The sequence below is a fragment of the Sebastes umbrosus genome, chromosome 11, assembly GCF_015220745.1.
Source record: "Sebastes umbrosus isolate fSebUmb1 chromosome 11, fSebUmb1.pri, whole genome shotgun sequence".
NCBI lineage: Eukaryota > Metazoa > Chordata > Actinopteri > Perciformes > Sebastidae > Sebastes > Sebastes umbrosus.
The window spans coordinates 33342185-33365121 of record NC_051279.1 but is presented as its reverse complement, the minus strand read 5'-3'; the positions used below and the strand labels follow the sequence as shown (position 1 = coordinate 33365121).

At 41.1% G+C, this 22937-nt stretch overlaps 1 protein-coding gene and 1 long non-coding RNA gene across 4 annotated transcripts; one reads left to right on the top strand and one right to left on the bottom strand.

The window, feature by feature from the left end:
• The first annotated feature begins 1323 nt into the window (after positions 1-1323).
• LOC119497124 (cytochrome b5 reductase 4) lies at positions 1324-21567 on the top strand. Of its 3 annotated transcripts, none has more exons than XM_037784998.1 (16): positions 1324-1342; positions 2720-2835; positions 3002-3155; positions 5034-5134; positions 5656-5731; positions 7777-7858; positions 7973-8030; positions 8933-9026; positions 12679-12711; positions 12819-12941; positions 13307-13447; positions 14986-15132; positions 15821-15971; positions 18388-18474; positions 20415-20576; positions 21054-21567. In XM_037784998.1, the coding sequence occupies exons 2-16, from the start codon at positions 2752-2754 to the stop codon at positions 21106-21108; spliced, it is 1548 nt and encodes a 515-aa protein (XP_037640926.1). In that variant the 5' UTR covers positions 1324-1342; positions 2720-2751; the 3' UTR covers positions 21109-21567. The 3 variants fall into 3 exon arrangements, with proteins under 3 accessions (XP_037640926.1, XP_037640925.1, XP_037640927.1); XM_037784997.1 differs by having other exon boundaries at positions 5034-5155; XM_037784999.1 differs by lacking the exon at positions 1324-1342 and adding an exon at positions 2076-2424 and having other exon boundaries at positions 5034-5155.
• LOC119497125 lies at positions 20405-20844 on the bottom strand. The gene is made up of 2 exons (XR_005208875.1): positions 20698-20844; positions 20405-20604 (listed from the first exon to the last, which is right to left on the bottom strand). It is a non-coding gene; the product is annotated as an uncharacterized LOC119497125 (long non-coding RNA).
• Positions 21568-22937: the final 1370 nt, after the last annotated feature.

Below are 22937 nucleotides of genomic sequence, written 5' to 3'. Positions count from 1 at the left end.
GTTTTTAACATGGTGGCCTACAATCGAATTCAATTTCTCCAGCCTTCACAAGAATTTATCAAAACTTCCTCAACAGGAGTTGGGAGGTTGAAGACGTTGCAGATTCACCCCCTTCCAGGGTCCAAGGTTGTTGCCTATGAGGGCATTATAATCCCCCCAGCAGAGCTATGGAGGCCTCAAGTGGCACCATTTCCAAGACACCACCCAGAAACTCATAGAAGGCTGGAACTACTATAATAATAATAATAATAATAATAATAATACAAATAATAATAATAGTCATGTATTTAATACTCTTATCAACATGGGAGTGGACAAATATGCTGCTTTATGCAAATGTATGTATATATTTATTATTGTAAATCAATTAACAACACAAAACAATGACAGATATTGTCCAGAAACCCTCACAGGTACTACATTTAGCATAAACAATATGCTCATATCATAACATGGCAAACTGCAGCCCAACATGCAACAACAGCTGTCAGTGTGTCAGTGTGCTGACTTGACTATGACTTGCCCCAAACTGCATGTGATTATCATAAAGTGGGCATGTCTGTAAAGGGGAGACTCGTGGGTACCCATAGAACCCATTTACATTCACACATCTGGAGGTCAGAGGTCCAGGAACCCCTTTGAAAATGGACAAGACAGTTTTTCCTCGCCAAAATTTAGTGTAAGTTTGGAGCGTTATTTAACCTCCTTCATGACAAGCTGGTATGACATGGTTGGTACCGATGGATTCATCAGATTTTCACCAGGCTTCACTCTAGCTTTAAAACTGAGCTGGTTACCAAAAAAAACGAGTTGTGTTAATGCGTTAAAGAAATTAGTGTCATTAAAACAAATTAGTGTTAACTTGTTATTATCGCGTTAACGTTGACAGCCCTAAATAATAACAATGATAATAATAATATATAATAATTATCCCAACTTGTGCTTTTCCTGTAATGACATATCAACATATCTGCCATGAAAAAAGTTCTAATTGATCCTTTCAGTTCATCAACATTAAGTCTTTCCTAGGTACACAGGGACCTTTATTTTGAAGTGAGAGAACTTGTTCTTGAATCCTCTTAGCAGATTAGCCTTTCCAGAGCAACCCCTTCAGTTGCCCGGATGAAAGTCTGAGCTACACTGTTGGTCTATTACATTAGATATTCAGGTAAATACCACAACAAGAAAGCTGTGTGAGATGTCTTCACAATGTCAGATGAAAACCAGAGAGATTCAGAAGAGGACGGCCATGATGATGATGATGATGATGACAGTGAGAGTGGATCGAGCAGAGGACGAAATGGTTCATCTTTCACCACTATGTTCAATAGTTTGATTTCAAGTGGGTTATTGGCATTCCAGTCAGTCAATTTAAATGAATTGCATGTTTTTAATTAATACTGATCATTTTGACTGTGCACCATGTTGTCTCAACCATGTTAGTGGGCCAGCATGCACACTAGTGGACTAGAGCCTGAGAGTAATGCAGCCGTTATAAATGTTATTACACCTGAGAGTAATTATTAATGTTATTACACCTGAGAGTAATTATTAATGCTATTTATTACACCTGAGAGTAATTATTAATGTTATTACACCTGAGAGTAATTATTAATGTTATTAGACCTGAGAGTAATGCAGCTGTTATTAATGTTATTACACCTGAGAGTAATTATTAATGTTATTAGACCTGAGAGTAATGCAGCTGTTATTAATGTTATTACACCTGAGAGTAATTATTAATGTTATTTATTACACCTGAGAGTAATTATTAATGTTATTACACCTGAGAGTAATTATTAATGTTATTTATTACACCTGAGAGTAATGCAGCTGTTATTAATGTTATTACACCTGAGCTACTCGTGCTCTGGCATGTCAACATATCTGCCTAGTAAAAAAAGACCATATTCAGAAAGGAATATTATGTTATTATATATTATTACTTTATTGTTCTGTAATGTATGACAGAAACAGTAGAGGGCAACGGAGGACCGTCGCAACTTGATGACAACTTTTGTTGACGTCGTCGTCCATTGTGCGACAACTAATGTAGTCCAGTATAGTCAGTTCCATGTTCCATGGTGTAGTCGGGTCCATGGTGTAGTCAGGTCCATGTTGTAGTCGGGTTCGTGGTGTAGTCGGGTTCGTGGTGTAGTCAGGTCCATGGTGTAGTCGGTTACATGGTGTAGTCAGGTCCATGGTGTAGTCTTTCCATGGTGTAATCGGTTACATGGTTTAATCAGGTCCATGGTGTAGTCGGTTCCATGGTTTAATCAGGTCCATGGTGTAGTCGGTTACATGGTGTAGTCTTTCCATGGTGTAGTCGGTTACATGGTGTAATCAGGTCCATGGTGTAGTCTTTCCATGGTGGCTCCGCCACTAGGGACAGCAGTCCGCTCGTCGTTCATCACTACGTAGAAAGCAACTCATGGATTTGCTTGTTAATTATTTGGTTTAAAACACGGAAAATATTAACATGAATCGACATGTAGTGTTACGATGTAAAATGAGCTGTCATAAGTTTGTAAGGTAGTCAGTCTTCTTAGCCTAGCCTAGCCTGTTAGCTCAGCAGCATTGCTTCACACAGTTTCATAAGAGATGTGTGACAACAAGAGAGAGCGAGAGGAAGTGTGACCAGTAAAGTGAACATCTAGCAGCCAGTTGGACTGAGCTGTGGTTCATGTGCTGTTGTGGTAAACTAGCGTTGGTTCAACAGGGTTTCTTGGGAACTGGGGCTGTCTCCGAAATATGTTGAACATCCCGAGCCAGTCGTTCCCTGCGCCATGCTCCCAGCAGCGGGTCGCTACGTCCGGCCAGTCCGGGAGGAACAAGGTAACTCTCTTACCAGAGCAGATGAAAAGCACTTCTCCTTTCTATAAACACTAACATGTTAGTAATACTCTGACGTTAATTTGTCTTCAATGAGTTCTCAACATGCCTTCACACATCTCCAGAACCGAATCAATCACCAGGTTCTCCTCTGCCCTTCATTCACTAGGTGGCTCTGAAGCCTGGACACAGTCTGATGGACTGGATCCGGTTTTCCAAGAGTGGCAAAGATCTGACAGGCCTCAGAGGGCGCCTGATTGAAGTTACCAAGGAAGAGCTGCAGAAACACAACAGAAGAGATGACTGCTGGACCTGCATACGAGGTCAGTGAGACATGGGACAGGGTCCGGTTCATACACATGAACGACTTAACCTGCATGGTAGCTGTAGTATTTAGCAAGTTGGAGAATACTTGATGTCAGCTTGATGATACTTAATCCCACTCTGTCTTGAGTATAGTGGAAGTTAGAGTCAGAAGGACACCCGATCTAGTGGTACTAATGTCCACTAGATCATAGAAGTGAACACTCACAGACTTAGATTAACATCCCTGTGTGTGACTGTAGGAGGGTAGAAGGGATCAAAATGCCTGATGAGCAAAGATACAGCACTTTCAAAATAAAATCCTACCTGGAAGCAAACGCTTTCATTTGTTCAGTAAAAACTTAAGTTGTGAGACTTGTCTAAGTGTGGACACATTTTTGTATGATGGCTTTGAACTCCAGCAATTTATTATTGCACTTTCATAATGTTGGGAGACTTGCAAGAGACAGATGAAAATAAAGAAAAAGTATTTGTCCCTAATATGGGTCAAGCTTCAAAAGCACTGGATCTCACACTTCCCATAATGCAACTCACTAGCGTCTTTTGTTAGGATCATAATGCCTGTTCAAAGCCCATGTATTTTAAACTTCACACCTCCAATTTGCATGGCAAGCATTCTGTGATCCATTTCTCCAAGGGTTATTTTCTCAGACTGTGTAAAGCTCCTCCAGATCTACTGGAACCATGCAGTATATGCCCAAGCTGTTAACACCGCTGCTTCCTCTTCGGTTTGACAGATGAGACGACGAGCTGTTCCTTTCTTTTCGTCACACTTTCACTGTTTCACCTGTCCATATATGGAGTGAGGGTAGTGATTTTAGATTTTGAGGGGAGGGGGTAAGGACAGTGTGATTTACATATAATCTGGCATCTGCATACTAAGGAGAGAGCGTCACTGTTCCTGAACCCGCCGTCTGCTGTGAAGCTTCTGGCATGACCGCACACTTATGGCGATAGCTTCCAGGAGTTCACCTGGAACTCCCAAACCACATGGAAGTCTGTTTCTCTCTGCCGTTGCTATTTTACATTTGTGAAGGTTAGCCCCCCTTGGCCTCAGTCCCCTCCACTCCACACTAAAACGGTGACAGAGAATTGAAACTGAAAACCGCTGTTGCTGAATTGAAATTACTATGATTTTATTCTGATATTCTTTTGCATCCTGATGTGTTTTTCAGGGACAATCTTCTTGTTTTTTTCTTCATGTCTGTCTTTTACAATGAAAAGCACATTGTAAAAAAAATATATCTGAATAAAATTACATAATACGATTATAAAAAGAAAAATGAACAAGTGTTTTACATTCATTCTTCACTGTGTATTATTTTCAGTGGACTTTTTTTCAGTGGCCAATGCAACTTTTTCTAATACAAGTGTTTTAAAACTTTCAGATCAGGTTTTGCTTTAATGCAAAATCTTATTTTCAATGCAAAAAGCCCTAATGTAACTGTCCAGTGTGCATAGTCAGCAGGATCCTGAAAGGTGTTCTTGATCTGTTGGACAGTTGTAATGAGATGGTTCCTTGTCATCCACTACACTGGTTTTCTGTTATCCACCAGTTTGATGGCAGTTGCTGAGCTAACTAGCCTTATAACAACGTACCAAACTGCCGATTCCGATCCACCCGCGGTAGTATTATGACGATGTGATGGCCTGCTTTACTCGCATTGACACTGTTTTGTCCACAAGACAAGTCTTTAAAAGCAAATGTTTAAATGCTGTGGTAAATATTTATTTGATTGGCAAAAATGATTTCATTAATATTAGATATTTTTAATGTCGTCATTTGACATTAGTGGCTGTGCTGTTATCAGTTTGTGTCAGCGTAGGGCACTGGAAGGTGATATACATAAAGCTCTTTTTTCTCTGTATGTCTTCAGGTATGGTTTACAATGTGACCCCCTATATGGACTACCACCCTGGTGGGGAAGAGGAGCTGATGAAGGCAGCTGGGATAGATGGCACTGACCTGTTTGACCAGGTATGGAGGGTCATCCTAAAGGTACAAATGGTACACTGTAAAGGTGCAGTCCTGTATTTCTAGGTATTAAAGTCACAATAAAATGACTTTTTCAACTTGATGGTAAAAACAGTCCAAGAGTTGATATTTTTTTTAAAACACTGTATATTATTTAGTATGTGTGGAGTGTATCTGTAGGTATAGTTTTAACAATGGGCAATAAATGGCCATATTCACAGTGGTCCACCAGTGTACAAGTGAAGAGACTGTAGTATCATGTCATACTGGCAGCTTCTCTGCTAATGCAGCTCTGCTCAACCATCCATTGTTAAAAATACACATTCAAAAGTTTTTGGAGTTCAGCGGGAGTAAAAACAAGCCCCAGGACCTTGGGAGGACTGGAACATATTTTGTCATGGCTGTTTTGGCTGCTTTGTGAGTGCTGCAGGTTTAATGTAGTTCTGTAAACTCTTAAAGTTGGTATAGGTAACTTGATGGGTTTCCATGTGTTGCTATGGTAACATGCGTGTGTTTGTGCATAGGTCCATCGCTGGGTGAACTATGAGTCTATGTTAAAAGAGTGCCTGGTGGGTAGGATGGCTACTACAGTTGTTAAAGGTAAAAACACACACACACACACACACACACACACACACAGTATCTCTGCATCAGTGTGATCACATTCTGTGTCTAACTTGTGTGGTTGATCTGCAGCCTTACCTCAGTGTTAACCAGACTGTGACGCAGCACACAGTAGACAGCACTGGGGGCTGTACTGGACCTGAGTTGCAGAAGCAGCAGCTCAGTGTCCCATTCCCACTAATGCAATCACTGTAGGTTCTCTTTAACAAAACAAATGCATGGCCCATATTTGTCAAGTGTCTCAGAATACCTCCCAGGAATCACGCTGATAGTTAAACTAGGTCTAAAAACACTCTTGTCAAGGACTGAGAGTCATCTATGAAGCTCTCAGCAGGAGGAGGATGGCTCCTAGGAGAGACTGTAACATCACTGTTATACAACACTTTCAGCCACAAAGTAGAAATGATGATGACGTATTGTAGTTTTTTTCACTGTTGCAGTTCAAGGGATTAGACAATGGAAAAATTGTAAATGCCGAAAATATTCCCACTTATATACAGTACCATTATAAAGTCAAATAATACAAGTAACCGGGGATGCAAACAACCTACTTTTTGGTGAATGTCGCTTCTTTACATCAGTTTGGGTGACTTCACTGTCCAGATTTGAAGAGGTGTGAAGGTGTTGACGGACGAATCTCGTTAAGGATTCCTACAGTCCCTCCAGCAGGCTTACACGGTTGTTTACTCCAGTCTTACTGGACCGTGGCTGACACTAGCAAACGCTAAGAGGTCTGTCTGTGAACACACCACTTGCCCCCTGTACTGTACATGCTGTTCAACAGACGGCTACTATTATATACATTTTTCATTCTAATTAAAATACTTTTGATTAGCAAGTTTTACGACCACTAGCCTCCGCTTCAAAACAATGCGTGCATGACAGCGAAATGTGCAACGTACAATCTGTCTGTTTCAGTCCCGCCCCCACAGCTCTATATGAACTTGTGTGTGTGAGCGCTCAGCTGAGAGGTTGTGTGCTGCCGAGTAGAGAGTGGAGAGCAGAGAGTCATCTTCAGTGTTTGACAATATCAGTAAAATGATTGATAATAAAACACATTAAGAACTGCATTGATCTACCAGACAGGGGACATCCTCATCAGATGGACTACAGACATGGGATTAAAAACAACCCTAACCACCTTAAGTAACCCTGTTTGTTTTTAGTTGAATCACAGTGGATTTATGCTTCTATTAAAGCAGTAGGCTACATTAAACATTTCTGTAGCACAGTGAAGGGGTCAATAAATAAATAGAAAATAAAAAATAAGATCTAATGATTCTTAATTAGAAAAGTTCTGATCAGTCAGGAATATGCATACTTTTAAATATGAATAGCTATTTACAGTCTGTGTGGGCTAAAACACACTAGAATCCTAATTGTCCTTTTCAAATAACTCACTACATGCTGACTCATTAAGATATGCAATAATTAAGATCAGTGTATATGATGGAATAGTGGCATTACAATGTGCCAGAGGAACAGCATGCCCACAGACCCCCCTAGCTGGCAGCTTTTTCCCGCTGGCTGGCTACTCCAGGTGCTTGTGGAATTTCCTATTAATTTAATCTTACAGCACAGGCCTTCATCAATTTGGTTACATGATATTACGCTGTCGCCTTTTTTAAAATTTCACGTAGCTCTCTCTTTTCACCAAACATGTATTTGCATTCCCGAGTAACTAATTTATGGTTCAGAACCTGAAGCTCTGCTGAGTAATTTCCAATATGAATCACTCTGAGAATTGTTAACAAGTGGATTTCCTACTTGCAGGTGCTCGATAAATATGGGCCCTGATGCTGCTTTGAAAATGTGCTACGAAGATATGCAAGATAAAAAGGGATTTAAAAAACAAACAAACTCAACTAACTGTTGTGTAGAATTGCTTATCTCAAGCAAGTGTCTGCAACTTGATTTTCATATAGTATTAAAAGGAGTGAAAAACCAGTGGCTGCCTGTCTATCTAAAGAATTCTGGTATGCCTCAGTAGTGCTTAGCATTCATTCTGTTTTTATTCTCAGCTATCATCTCTCCTCCACCATCAACTGGCTTCGCCCCACCTATGTCATTGGCTGCTCCCCCAGACAAAGACTCTCGTCCTCGGTATGAAAGAACATAGTACATCTAAAAGCGAATATAAAACAGACACGTTGAATTTTAAATAGTTTATACATACTCAATGACCTCGTTATTATCTGCTGTCTGTTGTTTGTGTAGGTACGACTGGTTCCAAACTGATGTGACTGTTCATCTGGTGATTTATGCTAAAAGGAAGGTAATCAACACTCATCGACAAACACACATTCATGAGGCATCAAATAAGTTCCTAAGCTCTGTTGGAATACAGTGGAAACTGCAGTTGAAGATGACATTAGGTGATGAGGTAGAGGGCCCTATCTTACACCGACGCAGAGCGGCGCGCAGCGTAACTGTCATTGCTAGTTTCAGACCAATGCGGCGACACTCAAAATGCTGCATGATGGATACACTGGCACTACTAGGACTATATGGAAGAAAGGGAACAAGTGTTCAGGGACCACCTCGCTCACAAGCACCTTGATTTCTGTGTCAGAAAAACTTCTTCTCGGTAGTTGCCGTGATTCACCGTGAAGATCCACTGATCAACAGGCTCATTTCTATGCACAAACATTCATGAGGTGCTTTGCATCGATTATATATGGTTGAATGTGGGCGTGTAGAGGGCGGGACATGAGGCTGGTCCACGTGCGCAATTTTGATTTGGGATTTATTAAAGGAAATTGCGCACTGACAGGCGTACGCACAATTTTATAAATCAGGACATTTTTGGCATATATTTCCTCATTTGTACGTACACAAATATTTAGTGTGGATCCTCTGTAGTTATATAAATGAGGCCCCAGGCCTGCTCAGAGAGGGTTGTCACAAGTCAGTGTTTGGAGTTTCTGCTCCAAGACAGAGGCCAAGCACAACAAAAGAACCCAGAAATCGCTGTTGTCATGTTTCTCTATGAGGGCTAAATCACAAATCAGGTTCTATAAGCTTAATGAAAAGTATACAGTATAGGCCTTTTAATGACAGTTTGAAGAATAAAGCTATACTTTAATAAAAAGGAGGAAGTTACCACCTGGCCAGTGAAGAGGTGCCTGGATCAGTGGTTGAAGGTGACATATTTTTGCATATTGTTTTTTCTGTCAGATCCAGAGCTCAGGCTGTACCATTGTTGACCTCGAGGCGGGTGTTCTACGACTGGAAGTGCTGCTGGGGAAAATGTCCTACATGATACATTTACGTGAGTAATGATAGGGCTGTCTGCATTTTAATGTGCAATGTGCAACATAAGTGAGACGCACTGACGTCTAGCACACATCCAGTAGTTAACTCCTTCTTTCTCTTTTCTTTCTCCTGTGAAGCCCTTTGTAACTTCTGATTTTGAAAAGTGCTACACAGTACTGTATACTATATGTATACTATACTATACTATGTATATATACAGTACTACCTACTGGTTTAGAGGGTGGTCATCCAATAAAGTGAGATTAATAAGGTACAATGAAATTCCTAGAGCTGTCTGCAGACAGCCGAACCAGGACTGTACTGTATGTGTATAGAATGAAAATCAGTAGATGCAGACGGAGAATAATATAATATATTATATAATAAGAATATAATAAGAATAATATCACACTACCCCATATAAAGATCATTTCGGGGCACCTTTCGGGGTAGCTCCTTTGGTAGAGTGGGTGCCCCATGTACCGAGTCTGAGTCCTTACCATAGCAGCCCGGGTTTGAATCCGACCCGCGGCCCTTAGCTGCATATCTTGGCCTCTCTCTCGCTCCCCCTTTCATAACTATCTCTGTCATTATCTAATAAAGAAAAGGCAAAAAGCCCCAAAAATAATCTTCTATATACTGTATGTATATAAAAAGATAATTCCAGAGTTATGTGTCTGTTCTTCATCAGTGAACTCATGTTACCACCAGTCCTGGTTCCACATCTAAAAATGTGTTGTAACAGTGGCTTGTGGTCTTGATGTCTATACAACAGGTTTTTTTAAAGAGATGATAAACACATTTTTAGTTTTAACAGAGAACTAACTACGGTTGGGACAAACACAATTACACACGTAGGCAAATTTGTTGGTACCCTTCCGTTAAAGAAAGAAAAACCCACAATGGTCACTGAAATAACTTGAAACTGACAAAAGTAATAATAAATACAAATTTACTGAAAATTAACTAATGAAAATCAGTCATTGCTTTTGAATTATGGTTCAACAGAATCATTTTAAAAAACAAACTAATGAAACTGGCCTGGCCATATTTTGTTGCACAACCTTTTGAGGCAATCACTGCAATCAAGTGATTTCTGTAACTCTCAATGAGACTTCTGCACCTGTCGACAGGTATGTTGGCCCACTCCTCGTGAGCAAACTGCTCCAGCTGTCTCAGGTTTGAAGGGTGCCTTCTCCAGACTGCATGTTTCAGCTCCTTCCACAGATGTTCAATAGGATTTAGATCAGGGCTCATAGAAGACCACTTCAGAATAGTCCAATGTTTTGTTCTTAGCCATTCTTGGGTGTTTTTAGCTGTGTGTTTTGGGTCATTATCCTGTTTGAGGACCCATGACCTGCAACTGAGACCAAGCTTTCTGACACTGGGCAGCACATTTCGCTCCAGAATGCCTTGATAGTCTTGAGATTTCATTGTACCCTGCAAAGATTCAAGACACCCTGTGCCAGATGCAGCAAAGCAGCCCCAGAACATAACCTAGCCTCCTCCATGTTTCACATTAGGTACAGTGTTCTTTTCTTTGTATGCTTCATTTTTGCGTCTGTGAACATAGAGCTGATGTGACTTGCCAAAAAGCTCCAGTTTTGTCTCATCTGTCCAAAGGACATTCTCCCAGAAGCTTTGTGGCTTGTCAATATGCATTTTGGCAAATTCCAGTCTCACTTTTTTATGATTTGGTGTCCTCCTGGGTCGTCTTCCATTAAGTCCATTTTGGCTCAAACAGTGACGGATGGTGCGATCTGACACTGATGCACCTTGACCTTGGCGTTCACCTCTAATCTCTTTGGAAGTTATTCTGGGCTCTTTGGTTACCATTCGTATTATCCGTCTCTTCAATTTGTCATCAATTTTCCTCCTGCGGCCACGTCCAGGGAGGTTGGCTACAGTCCCATGGACCTTAAACTTCTGAATAATATGTGCAACTGTAGTCACAGGAACATCAAGCTGCTTGGAGATGGTCTTATAGCCTTTACCTTTAACATGAAGGTCTATAATGTTCTTTCTAATCTCCTGAGACAACTCTCTCCTTAGCTTTCTGTGGTCCATGTTCAGTGTGGTACACACCGTGATACCAAACAGCACAGTGACTACTTTTCACCCTTTAAATAGGCAGACTGACTGATTACAAGTTTGAAGATACCTGTGATGCTAATTACAGGACACACCTTAGTTTAACATGTCCCTATGGTCACATTATTTTACATCTTTTCTAGGGGTACCATCATTTTTGTCCAGGTCAGTTTCATTAGTTTGTTTTTTAAAATGATTCTGTTGAACCATAATTCAAAAGCAATGTCTGATTTTCATTAGTTAATTTTCAGTAAATTTTTATTTATTATTACTTTTGTCAGTTTCAAATTATTTCAGTGACCATTGTGGGTTTTTCTTTCTTTAACGGAAGGGTACCAATAATTTTGCCTACGTGTGTATGTGATATAGCAGAGTCAAGGCACAAGTATTTGTGTTCCTGTTAGCAACTAGCATATTTCCTCAATTGATCAAAGTACTTGCATTGTTAGGGGAAGTTGTCAGTGCCTGTAATCATGTAGGAAATAGTTTTGGACGAAATCAACAAAGGTGAAAATGTGCACTAAGATCCTACACTGTGCTGAGTGACCAGAACATTAGAAGGAGTCCTGTAAGAAACACTACCATTGCAAAACGTATTGCTTTAAATAGTTATTAAACTGTGTCACAGTTTGTGGTGTGTATAACTTATAAACATCAATGTAGGGCAGTATAAGGATGCTTTCACACGCCATTGTCCGTTTGGCTGGTCCCAATCAGAGTGAAATTCATACTTTTAGTTCGGTTTCCATTTAGTCTGGTTCAGTTTCACAGTGCTCAAATTAAAGCAGACCAAATAAAACCATTCACTTGCTGAGGGGCGTGTACGAAGGAGCAGGTCCAAAGTTTTGTCGCTTTGACTCAGCACTGATCTACTGTACGCACAAATCCCTTCTTCTCCAGTTTATCACAAATTACTTCATCAACGTCACTATTTTTGTGGACTTTATGTCTCTTCGGCCTAGATGTCAAGAAAACATCGGACTTACAGGAACAGCGTGTAGCATTTAGGGGGATCTGTTGGCCTGATAATAAGAACGGTTGTGTTTTCGTTACCTTATAATGAGCCGTTTATATCTACAGAGGGAGCGAGTCGTCTCTCCACGGAGCCGGCCGCCATGTTTCTACAGTAGCCCTGAACGGACAAACCAAACTCTGGCTCTAGACAGGGACATTCACGTTCTCACGTTTTCACGTTGGCCACCGTAATTCTCCTACAGTACATGTTTGGCACACAAGAGAAGTTTCAGTTGGTTGCATCTCCAACTTCACCACTAGATACCGCCAGATCTCATGTTAAAGACAGGGTGGGCGATCTTGAGAAACTAGCAAGAGTACACTAGATTTTTAAAAATGATCCAACCTAAAAACCAGCCCAGTGTTGACAACTCATCTCCAATGAAAGCAGCTTCACTTGAATGTTGTTCAAAGTGTGCTATTAGACGGAGTGCTGACACTATAGCACAAACCATAACTTGTGTGCCAGCGTATGATCAGACATGGACACACTGTAAACAGTATTATGCTGATTTACACATGATTTTGGTTGTGAAATCAGTGCCATTTTCATGCTTTTTCAGGTCTTGCTGCAGAAGTTGAGGGAACCGTTGCTGGTAAGACAACATCTTGATTCAATTAAAGAAAAAATAGATATAGATAATATCTGCAAAATCTGTCTTATTGTCATGTTCTTATTCTTAAACTGTCATTTCTTCAACAGTCCATCCTGCCTTCTCAGTGGGAAAAATCCAGGTCAGCATACGCAAACAGGCTAAAGGAAAATGGACAAGTCTTGGTCAACCGCTGGAGTTTCACAATACATTTCTTCGCAAAAAAGACAGAGGTGAGATCCAAGATCAGAGAAATCATTCCACTCTGTTCCACTTATTTATAGCCTATTATGTGAATGTTAATGACATGCCTTGTGTCACACCAATCAGTCACTGAGAGGTGCAGGAAATGAAACAGCAAAATTGCATTAAAAATAAAGTGTGGTATTAATGATGTCTGCATTTACAGCAAATACAGGCACATCTTTATGTTTGAAAGTTTACCAAACCACCATAAGCACAAGATCTTGTAGGGTCATCTCAATCAGATCCTCCACGTTTTGCATCTTTTCTTAAATCTTTCGTCAGATAACGTTGGACATTTGCTTGCTTATTAGGAACCCAAGGAAACGTTAACAATGTTACCTCCTGCTTACAGCTCTCTACTATCGGGATTGTGTGTTGGTGTCTAAGACTGAGGTGAACCATGACACCCATGTGTTCAGATTGCAACTTCCACGTGGGACTGTCATGCATGTGCCTGTTGGAAAACATGTCTACCTCAAAGCCCTCATTCAAGGTAAGGAACCAAGCAGACGGACTACACTGTACTGAACACAGTGAATGTTGTCCTCTATGATGTCGTTCACTTAACCTGCTGAAATAAACGTCTACATACAAGTAAGGAAAACGTGTATGCTGCTACCTTCAGTGGTGAGGGTGCAGCACACAGAACTCCAGTAAGGTATACTGAGTCGGTAGAGGAAGGCTATCTACCAAGGCTACCTGGTACGTTTGTGAACAAGCTTCCTCACTAGGGATGTCAGGGATACTCGCAGTACCGCAGGTGTCGGGGATCAGGGCTCGAGATTAACGGTGTCCCGTCGTCATGCGGACGGTAGAAGATGTCCCTGATAATGCATTATAATACATAATACAGTATGAACAGCAAATCTGTGTTGAAATCAGCAGGAGTAACGTTAGCTGTTAGCAGCCGGTGGGCAACAGCACAGTCCTGCTTGGCTAAATAAGGAGCTAATGTACGGAGGTTGCATTGAGTTTCTTTATGATGTGTTCATCTCTGTTCAATAAAAATGAGTATTGGACGAAGGTAATATTGTTTTATGAGATTAGAAACTTGAAGCGGATCATCAGGGATCAAAAAACAGTAAGCAAACGGTAACAAAGGAGTGTATGTTGAAATACAAGAGATTTATTGTTTGGTTTTTGTTGGTATATGGTATCGAATTGGGTATCGAGAGTCGTGGAATTTCACTGGTGACTTCTGTTCCATCCCATAGCTGCTTCTTTCAACAGCCTGCTTTAAGCTCCATCTAGTTCCCGTATCTCTGGCATACTGTATATCTGCCTTCAAATCCGAGGCACTGAGTTTATCAGGCTTGATTCTTCACCACAGATGCCGGTTCAGAATATGGAACTATTTTCCTTTATTAATCATAGAGTACGTGCTTCATGTTCCCTGGGCTTGATGATATGAGCTTCACTGGAAGCACAGTCCAACCTCTGACCACCACATCAACCTACCTCTGAACTACTCACTGTTTACAGAAACATTTACATCATGTTAACATAAGATTATTCTACTGTTTGTTTCCAGTCAATATACTGACAGAATTCTCATGTAGAGATACTGTAGTTCACATTTATTTCAATTTCATTTGACCGCTCTCTTTTTTAGACGGGTAGGGATGGGGGACAGGGGATGTCCAGGGGAGATAAAAAGTCATCGGTATATGCCACATACTAAGTTTGAATCATTTCATTCTGTCTGAATTATAGTTTGTATCTCTGTTAAAGTTGTTATTATTGAAGGACAGAAGAAAAACATCAATATAACAGGTGATTCCAAACTTTTGAATGGTGTTGTATGTATTATGATGTCCATTAGGTGGCACCAAACAGCATAAAGCAAGTCTTTAATGTCACAGAGAGTACAGTAGGCAGAGGAGTATTACTCTATACAGATGTTAAATGCCACATCAGTACAGATGCACAGAGGAGGTCTGAAGCTGCTCTGAAGGAACAGAGTGGACTTAACTAGATACTTCAGGTGATTCTAAGAAGTTTAATTTCATTCTTATTTGTGTCCATATCCAGACACAGAGGTAGTGAGGCCATACACTCCAGTAGATGAGAACCTGGCAGCAGCCTCCCACCACTCCTCACAGGAATCCGACCTCTACCTCATGATCAAAGTCTACCCTGACGGAGTGTTCACCCCACATCTCAACAGCCTGCACATCGGTGAGTCCCAGCCAGTGGGAGGGGAGAGAGGGGTGTGTTATTGGTAGCTTTCATTAGGTACAGTAAGGCAGCATTACGCAGTCAGTGTCTGAGACTCCCCTCCAGCTGCATTCTGGGAGTGAAGCTGACACTATGCTTCTTGTCTTGTGCTTGTCGGATAGCTTTGAATAGCCCCCCCACATTTCCACTGTGGGCTTAAGGGAGGTTGTGTCCAACTATTTCTGTAACTTTCCGAATCAGACAATATAACCAAAGCTGTAGGCCTGTTTGTATTATTAATATGGCTGTCTTTAATTTGAATTTTGTTTCCGTAGTAGAACTCGTTCCATTAGTTTCAAAAGGGCGAAACCTTTGGCCCTACTTTAGTGGAGGTCAAGCAGTGAGCGTGGGGATGTGAGGCATGCTCACTTTTGCCTTGTTTTCCATTAGCACTATCCTGGAGATGTTACCTAATACTGTACTTATGTACCTTCATATGCTCTCCATCAGGAGCTTTTGTGGGCCAGTTTTAGGGGTTAAGTGGAAATGGACTTTTCTCTCTGATGTCATGTCTAAACTGTATGCACTGTAACTCATATAAAGTGTTTTATTTGTTTCTTTATTCATATTAACATCACTGTTCCTCTGGATGTTTTTAGTCTGTGAGCACGGTGTGATCCATTGTATTAATTGTATAATTACTCTCTAGGTGACTGTATATCTGTTAGCGGTCCAGAGGGTACCTTCAGTCTCCGCCCCCTTCGTGATGTCACATATCTCTACCTATTAGCAGCAGGCACAGGGTTCACACCCATGGCTCGCCTCATCCAACTGGCCCTACAGGACGTTGACATCATCAGGTGGGAGCTATCAGGAGACACAACACTTATTAGTAGCCTGGGGGCCCGGCCAGAGAGGCCCCGGAGAGATTAAAAAAAAAAAAATCTAATTTCATCTTTATATTTTATTATATCTTTATTGTTATCTGTTTATGTATTGATTTTTTTTTTATTCTCGTACACTGTATTTCCCCTATACACACCTAAGACCCTTTCAGACATGTACCCATTAATGTTGACTTAAAAACTTCAACTTTATTTTAATCATCACATACATACATACATGAAATCTGACCTCAACATAGACCTGTCTTTTTAAGGGAGGTCCAGGGGGTCTTTAGGGGGAGATAGCAGGTCAACAGTAGATGTCACAGAAGTGGTGTGATTAATTTATTCATTAATTTATTAATTAAAATAAATTGTAAAAGTGAGTAAGAGCATAGAACATTATGATAGAAGTATATGATGGTCATGCTCCATGCTCTATTATGTCTCATAAGTTGTTGCAGCAATTTCTAATCCCTCCAAATACCACATTAAGACACCAAGACTTTGAGGAACACCATAGAAAAAGCCATGCTGTGATTTGGGATCAAAAACTTTTGACATTTGGAAATTTCTATAAGAATTGCATTTTTCTGTGATTGGATGGCGAGCACTTATGTTGTGCTGCTCAGAAACCCCCTTATTGTCAATCTAGCTAGGAAAGCCATCCGTCCTCTGAATGCTCTAGGTCTCTAGTCTGATCCATCCATTCTCTAAATGCTTTAGGTCTCTAGTTTGATCCATCCATTCTCTGAATGCTCTAGGTCTCTAGTTTGATCCATCCATTCTCTGAATGCTCTAGGTCTCTAGTTTGATCCATCCATCCTCTGAATGCTCTAGGTCTCTAGTTTGATCCATCCATCCTCTGAATGCTCTAGGTCTCTAGTTTGATCCATCCATCCTCTGAATGCTCTAGATCTGTAGTTTGATCCATCCATTCTCTGAATGCTCTAGGTCTCTAGTCTGATCCATCCATCCTCTGAATGCTCTAGGTCTCTAGTTTGATCCATCCATCCTCTGAATGCTCTAGGTCTCTAGTTTGATCCATCCATCCTCTGAATGCTCTAGGTCTCTAGTCTGATCCATCCATCCTCTGAATGCTCCAGGTCTCTAGTTTGATCCATCCATTCTCTGAATGTTCTAGGTCTCTAGTTTGATCCATCCATTCTCTGAATGCTCTAGGTCTCTAGTTTGTGGCTGTAACGTTTCATGAGGCTGTGATTATCCTCCACAGGTCATTTTATACAGGGAGGTCAATGAAATGTCTCCTATGGGGACTAACATCATCACACATGAATACAGTTGGTCTCATTGGATCCATCAGAGTCTCAGCTTTACAGTGAGACCTAATTTATGGAATTCAACACTGTTTAGGGACCCCAGGATGCAGAAATAGGAGACAATAACACATTTATACTGCATGTGATTATCATAAAGTGGGCATGTCTGTAAAGGGGAGACTCGTGGGTACCCATAGAACCCATTTACATTCACATATCTGGAGGTCAAAGGTCAAGGGACCCCTTTGAAAATGGACATGACAGTTTTTCCTCACCAAAATATAGCCTAACTTTGGAGCGTTATTTAGCCTCCTTCACGACAAGCTAGTATGACATGGTTGGTCCCGATGGATTCTTTAGTTTTTTCTAGTTTCATATGATACCAGTATCTTCACTCTAGCTGTAAGACTGAGCCTGCTACGTCCTCTTAAATAGAGCAGATTGGGTCTGGATCACCGGCTATCCTGCAGCTCTCAGAGGGTTAACCATCCTAAGCATTTAGGAGCAGTGGGCTGCTTCATCTGATGCTGTTTAACGTGTTGGTCTCATGTCTGAATAAGCACCCTGGGCACTTCTACATAAAGGTCACAATGGATCGTACCTGGTAACATAGGCCTATCTGTATCAGACCACAGCATTACAAGGGTGAACATGCAGAGAGAGAGAGAGAAAGGTGCTTCTAAGATCACTGTAATAACTTTAATATCTCAGTCTTCAACTACTGAAGCAAAGATGTATCAGTGGATTCACTGTGACAAGCGAGGGGAGTGGCACTCACGCTAGTCATTCATTAAGGCTTCAGCAGCAAAATAAGTTTTAAATTCCACAGTGATGCAGCCTGAGAGAGAATCATATCATCATCAGAGCATTTTAATTCTCTCTCTCTCCCATGTGTGCACACCATGTACCAAATATCACACAGCATGGTCTCTTACCCTAAATGTCCTGTGTGAATAAGGAGCATTAAAATGCCCTTTAAACCAACTTTAAACCGGTATCTCTTGTTAACTTCCGAACATTGATCCATTTTTGGTCCGGAGAAAACAGGCACATGGTTTTACTGTTTGTTGTGTCGCTGGTTATAAATCTAAGACATGTTTGTGTTTCCTCAGAAAAACCAAGCTGCTCTTCTTTAACCGACGAGAGGAGGACATTCTGTGGCGCTGTGACCTGGATGAACTGGCTGCTAATAGTGAGAGGTACTGCAGCTGTGTGTTTAATAGAGGGGGGTGTGGGGGTTGAAGTCACGGTTTGGTACATTTTCTTTTACAATAGAGAAAACAAAAAAATGCAGAAAATAAACTTTCTTTTTCATTTATTTTGAAAATTCTAAACATTCAACATTGGCCATAATTCTTACTTTAACAGCTCAGGCTCTCAAATACTGATATATTGTCAATAAACAAATAATAAATAACAAATAGATGACTTAAATATTAGTCATGTAAATGTAACCCAGGATCAATAAGTATTTGTGATTGTGTAATGCTCCATCATAACTGACCTAGTTTTTGCTGGTTCATACAGGGCAGACACAACGCACTGACTGAAACACACTTTGACCACATGCTTTGATTCTGTGAATTCTATGCGCTCGCATATGCACGCTCGCATAGAACCCTGGCTCTGGGGAGGAGGTGGGAGGCACAATAGTAGGTCTTCAAAGTAGAATGACAGAATTTCAGACATTTAGGGCGTTTTCACATTAGGTACTATTGCCCAGGTTTCCTGGATAGAAACAAAATAAAACTCACCAAACTGCTGTTAGTCTTTCCAACAATCACCAACTCTGGTTTGGTTGAAATAAACTCCGATTTCACCGAGTTTGATGTGAAAATAGGACGACTCTACACGTTGTCTCCCCCCCACCCCGTCTCTCTCTCTCTCTGCCCGCTGAGCAGCTGAGCAGCTGAGCGTCTCTCGTTCTTCGCAGACAGACCATTAAATCAGCTAAATAAAATAAGAAACCTCACTCAACCCCATCGCCTACTGTTTATATTTGAAGGAACCTCTCGCCGGCCTTCCTGCTGTATCATCCACGGCTGTACAGTTCAGAGGATGAGATCAGTGCATGCTGCCGCAGATACAGACGTACTGTAGATATGAAACAGTTTTATATGTGTACAGATTTTGGAGGAGACTGGCGGCTTTAAATAAAGCCTGCCCTTTCACAACTACTCGCTGACTGCTAACGTTACTCTCGTTACTCACGTTACTCTCGTTACTCTCATTACTCACGTTACTCGCGTTACTCGCGTAACTCGCGTTACTCACGTAACTCGCGTTACTCACGTTACTCACGTAACTCGCGTTACTCGCGTTACTCACGTTACTCACGTTACTCACGTTACTCGCGTTAAATACCGGTCTACTTCCGTGTTTTGGTACGGTTGGCTTTCACACCTGATGCGAGCCGTCCCTGAGTTCACATGATCCGTACTCCAGACCGCCTTTACAAGTGGACCCGGGTACGGATCGACGAACCGTGCCCGAGTACGGTACGGAGCATTCACACTAATCAATTGAACTGGACTTTGGGGACAAGTGTACTCGGATCTGGGCCCGGGTCCGTGATATTAAAGCAGCCTTAAAGAACAACATCAAGGGACTGATTAGTGGGGAGGAAAGCGAGCAGTAGGATCATTAGTCAGATATGGTGACGTCAGAATTGTGAATGTGGAGACTTTGATGGCGTTACGTACAACATAACAATGAGAAGAAATAGCAGAAATTCACCCCACCGGGGAGAAAAACAGATCTTGACTATCGAACTACCACAAAGCTTCATTGTACAGTTTATGTTTAGTATGCAGAATACATCAGACGAGGTCATGTCGAAGGATCTGAAGATAAAAAAAGAACATGAAAATGTGACTTTCTGCAGCCTTTTTACAGAAGACATAATGAGATGTGTGTGAAGGGGTTAATGTGACAAACTGAGGCACACGTTGAGTTGCAGTGTGAATGCACGCTGTGCTTTTAGGCTCCACACATCCACATGTGTATTAAGGCAGAAGTGTGAAATGCAGATGATTTCCAGCTTTCAAGATTCTTCTCCTACATCTGGACCTCAGTGTGTTTGTACAGGTGTTTGTACATGTTCAGAATGTGTGTGTGTGTGTGTATGTGTGTGTGTCAGCTTTCAGGTGGAGTATGTTCTCTCCGATCCCGGTGAAAGCTGGACCGGCAGGAAGGGTCGGGTGGACGAGTCCATGCTCCAGGATGTCCTCAACAGGCCAGATGGGTCCAAATGCTATGTGTGTGTGTGCGGCCCCACCGCCTTTACAGAGCTAACAACAGGGTGTGTAATATGACCTTTATTATTTAACCTTGACCTCACTGTCTTAAAGGTCATTTCCATTATCAGTTCTGATAGCATTGTACTGGCCAAAGTAATTGCTGAGATTTGGGAGCATGTTGACATCACTACAACAAAGTCAGGTAACTGGTAACTGGTGTGGGGGGGCTGCTGACAGTTCACCATACATTCAGAAAGGGCCTGCCTGCTTCAACCTTAGTGCTGGTGAGGTATTCATAGATGAGAACTGTCATCCATAATATTTCCAAATCAGAAATTTGCCGTTAAATGGTTGTGATGATTATATTGAGAGACTCAGACATTCGTGAGGCAGTCATAGATACAGGCCTTTCACAACACATGAAACATTCATTCAGTCATTTTAAACACTAGAGCTCAGAGTGCAGTGACAGTCTGGTTTTTGTCTTGTACTCAGCCGTTTCTGTCCTTGTCCTCCTGTCCTGTCTGTTCGTCTCTCAGGTTGTTGAAGCAGCAGGGCTTCAGTGAGGAGGAGCTCCACGCCTTCCAGGGCTGATGAGCTCTGCCTCCACCCACAAAGACTGAGTGCCTGAGTGAGAGAGAGACCTTTGATTTTAATTTATAAACTTGTGTTTGTGAGAGATGAATGGAACATTGTATTTCTATGCACCGAGGACCTGATGATGCTGACCCCCCCCCTCCCCCAATCACACAATCCCAGTGCAGTAAGATTTTTCTGATTGTGGACGGTTTGGTCAGTGTCTGAAATAAAGTTCATTGAAACATTGTAAAGGTTTGTAAAATAAAAGCAGTAAAATATGCTGAGGCATAGAGAAATTAATGACATGTAAACTGATGGAGTATATGCAATATTAAAAATAGAATGAACATGAGCTGTGAAGTGTGTAGCAGGGGATCTTCTGAAGATATTTGTTGTTCCAGTTCCATGGATGCAGTTGCAGGAGAGTTCAAACCACTGCAGTGAAATAAAATGTATTATGGTGACATTTTTAAAGGTTAGTCTTCCATTCATTAAGACTGGGGCAACTCTCAATATTACTTCTGATTGGAGTCTTAAAGGTCCAGTGAGGTGAGGAGGTTGCACTCAGCTGAAGCCTCTCCGGTGTGCCCAGCGTGTTGGAGAGCTATGGTGGCCCACGTGAGAACATGAATGTCTCTATCTAGAGTCATCTGGAGCAGAACCAGTGTGTGTGTGTGTGTGTACCTGGGAAGTGAGTGGCGAAAAGTTAACAGAGTTTGGTTTGTCCGTTCTGGGCTACTGTAGAAACATGGAGGAGCAACATAAACGACTCCATGGAGAGGACCTGCTCCCTATGGAGATATAAAGGGCTCATTCTAAGGAAACAAAAACACAATCTTATCAGACTATTATATACACTAAAGAAAACATACTTATTAATATTATATTCCATGTCTGCCAATAGATCCTCCTGATGGTTACACACTGGTCCTTTAACTCACCCAGGTTTATTATGTATAAATATAATTATATTATTTTGAGTCATGAAGTTGACCTTCATACAAAGAGTTGATTTGTTTGACCTCTTTAAAGAGAGGGAAACCTGCTTCTGCTGCCTTCTATATATTGAACCGTGTCACTCAGACGGTGATTTTATTCAAATCTCATTAGGACTCAACCTGACAGCATTTATAGTCTACATTTAAAGTAACTGATCTTAAAGCTTTCAGAAAATGAACAGTAGTAATACTGACATAGTCCTAATAAATCCAGACGTTTAAACTGACCAGTCTAAAGCTGACTGTCAGTAAGTGCTTCAGCTTAAAGAATAATGAACTTATTGCTGTGTGTCACAATCAGATCAGTTTCTATTGGCCCAAAGCTAACATGGGTGGGAGTAATGGACACAATGTGTTTGTTTTATTGGTGCAAATGATCCCCATCTGTAGATTTGCACTTTTTAATGACAACACAATTTTATAATTTATAGGAAATTATTTTGCAGACCCCCTGACAGAGAGCCACGGACCCCACTTTGAGAATCACTGCTGTAGACAATGAGACATTTTTCATAGTTTGCAATCACACACACTGATGTAACAGTCTAGTTGTCAGGGGGCAGGTTGCTGCGTTGACATGGCGATGCGGAGGGGTGCACCCTGACATGTATATAGTAGGGCTGTCAATCGATTAAAATATTTAATCACAATTAATTGCATGATTGTCCGTAGTTAATCACGATTAATTTATTTTTCATCGGTTCAAAATGTACCTTAAAGGGAGATTTGTCAAGTATTTAATACTATTACATATTTAATACTTGTTGGAAATCAATGAACAACACAAAACAATGACAGATATTGATCCAGAAACCCTCACAGGTACTGCATTTAGTATAAAACAAT

Coding starts and splice junctions, on each gene's coding strand:
- LOC119497124 (XM_037784997.1), top strand. CDS start 2,752: ATGTTGAACATCCCGAGCCAGTCGTTCCCTGCGCCATGCTCCCAGCAG. Junction 12,712..12,818: donor AGTTGAGGGAACCGTTGCTG/GTAAGACAACAT, acceptor TTTCTTCAACAG/TCCATCCTGCCTTCTCAGTG. Junction 12,942..13,306: donor TCTTCGCAAAAAAGACAGAG/GTGAGATCCAAG, acceptor TCCTGCTTACAG/CTCTCTACTATCGGGATTGT.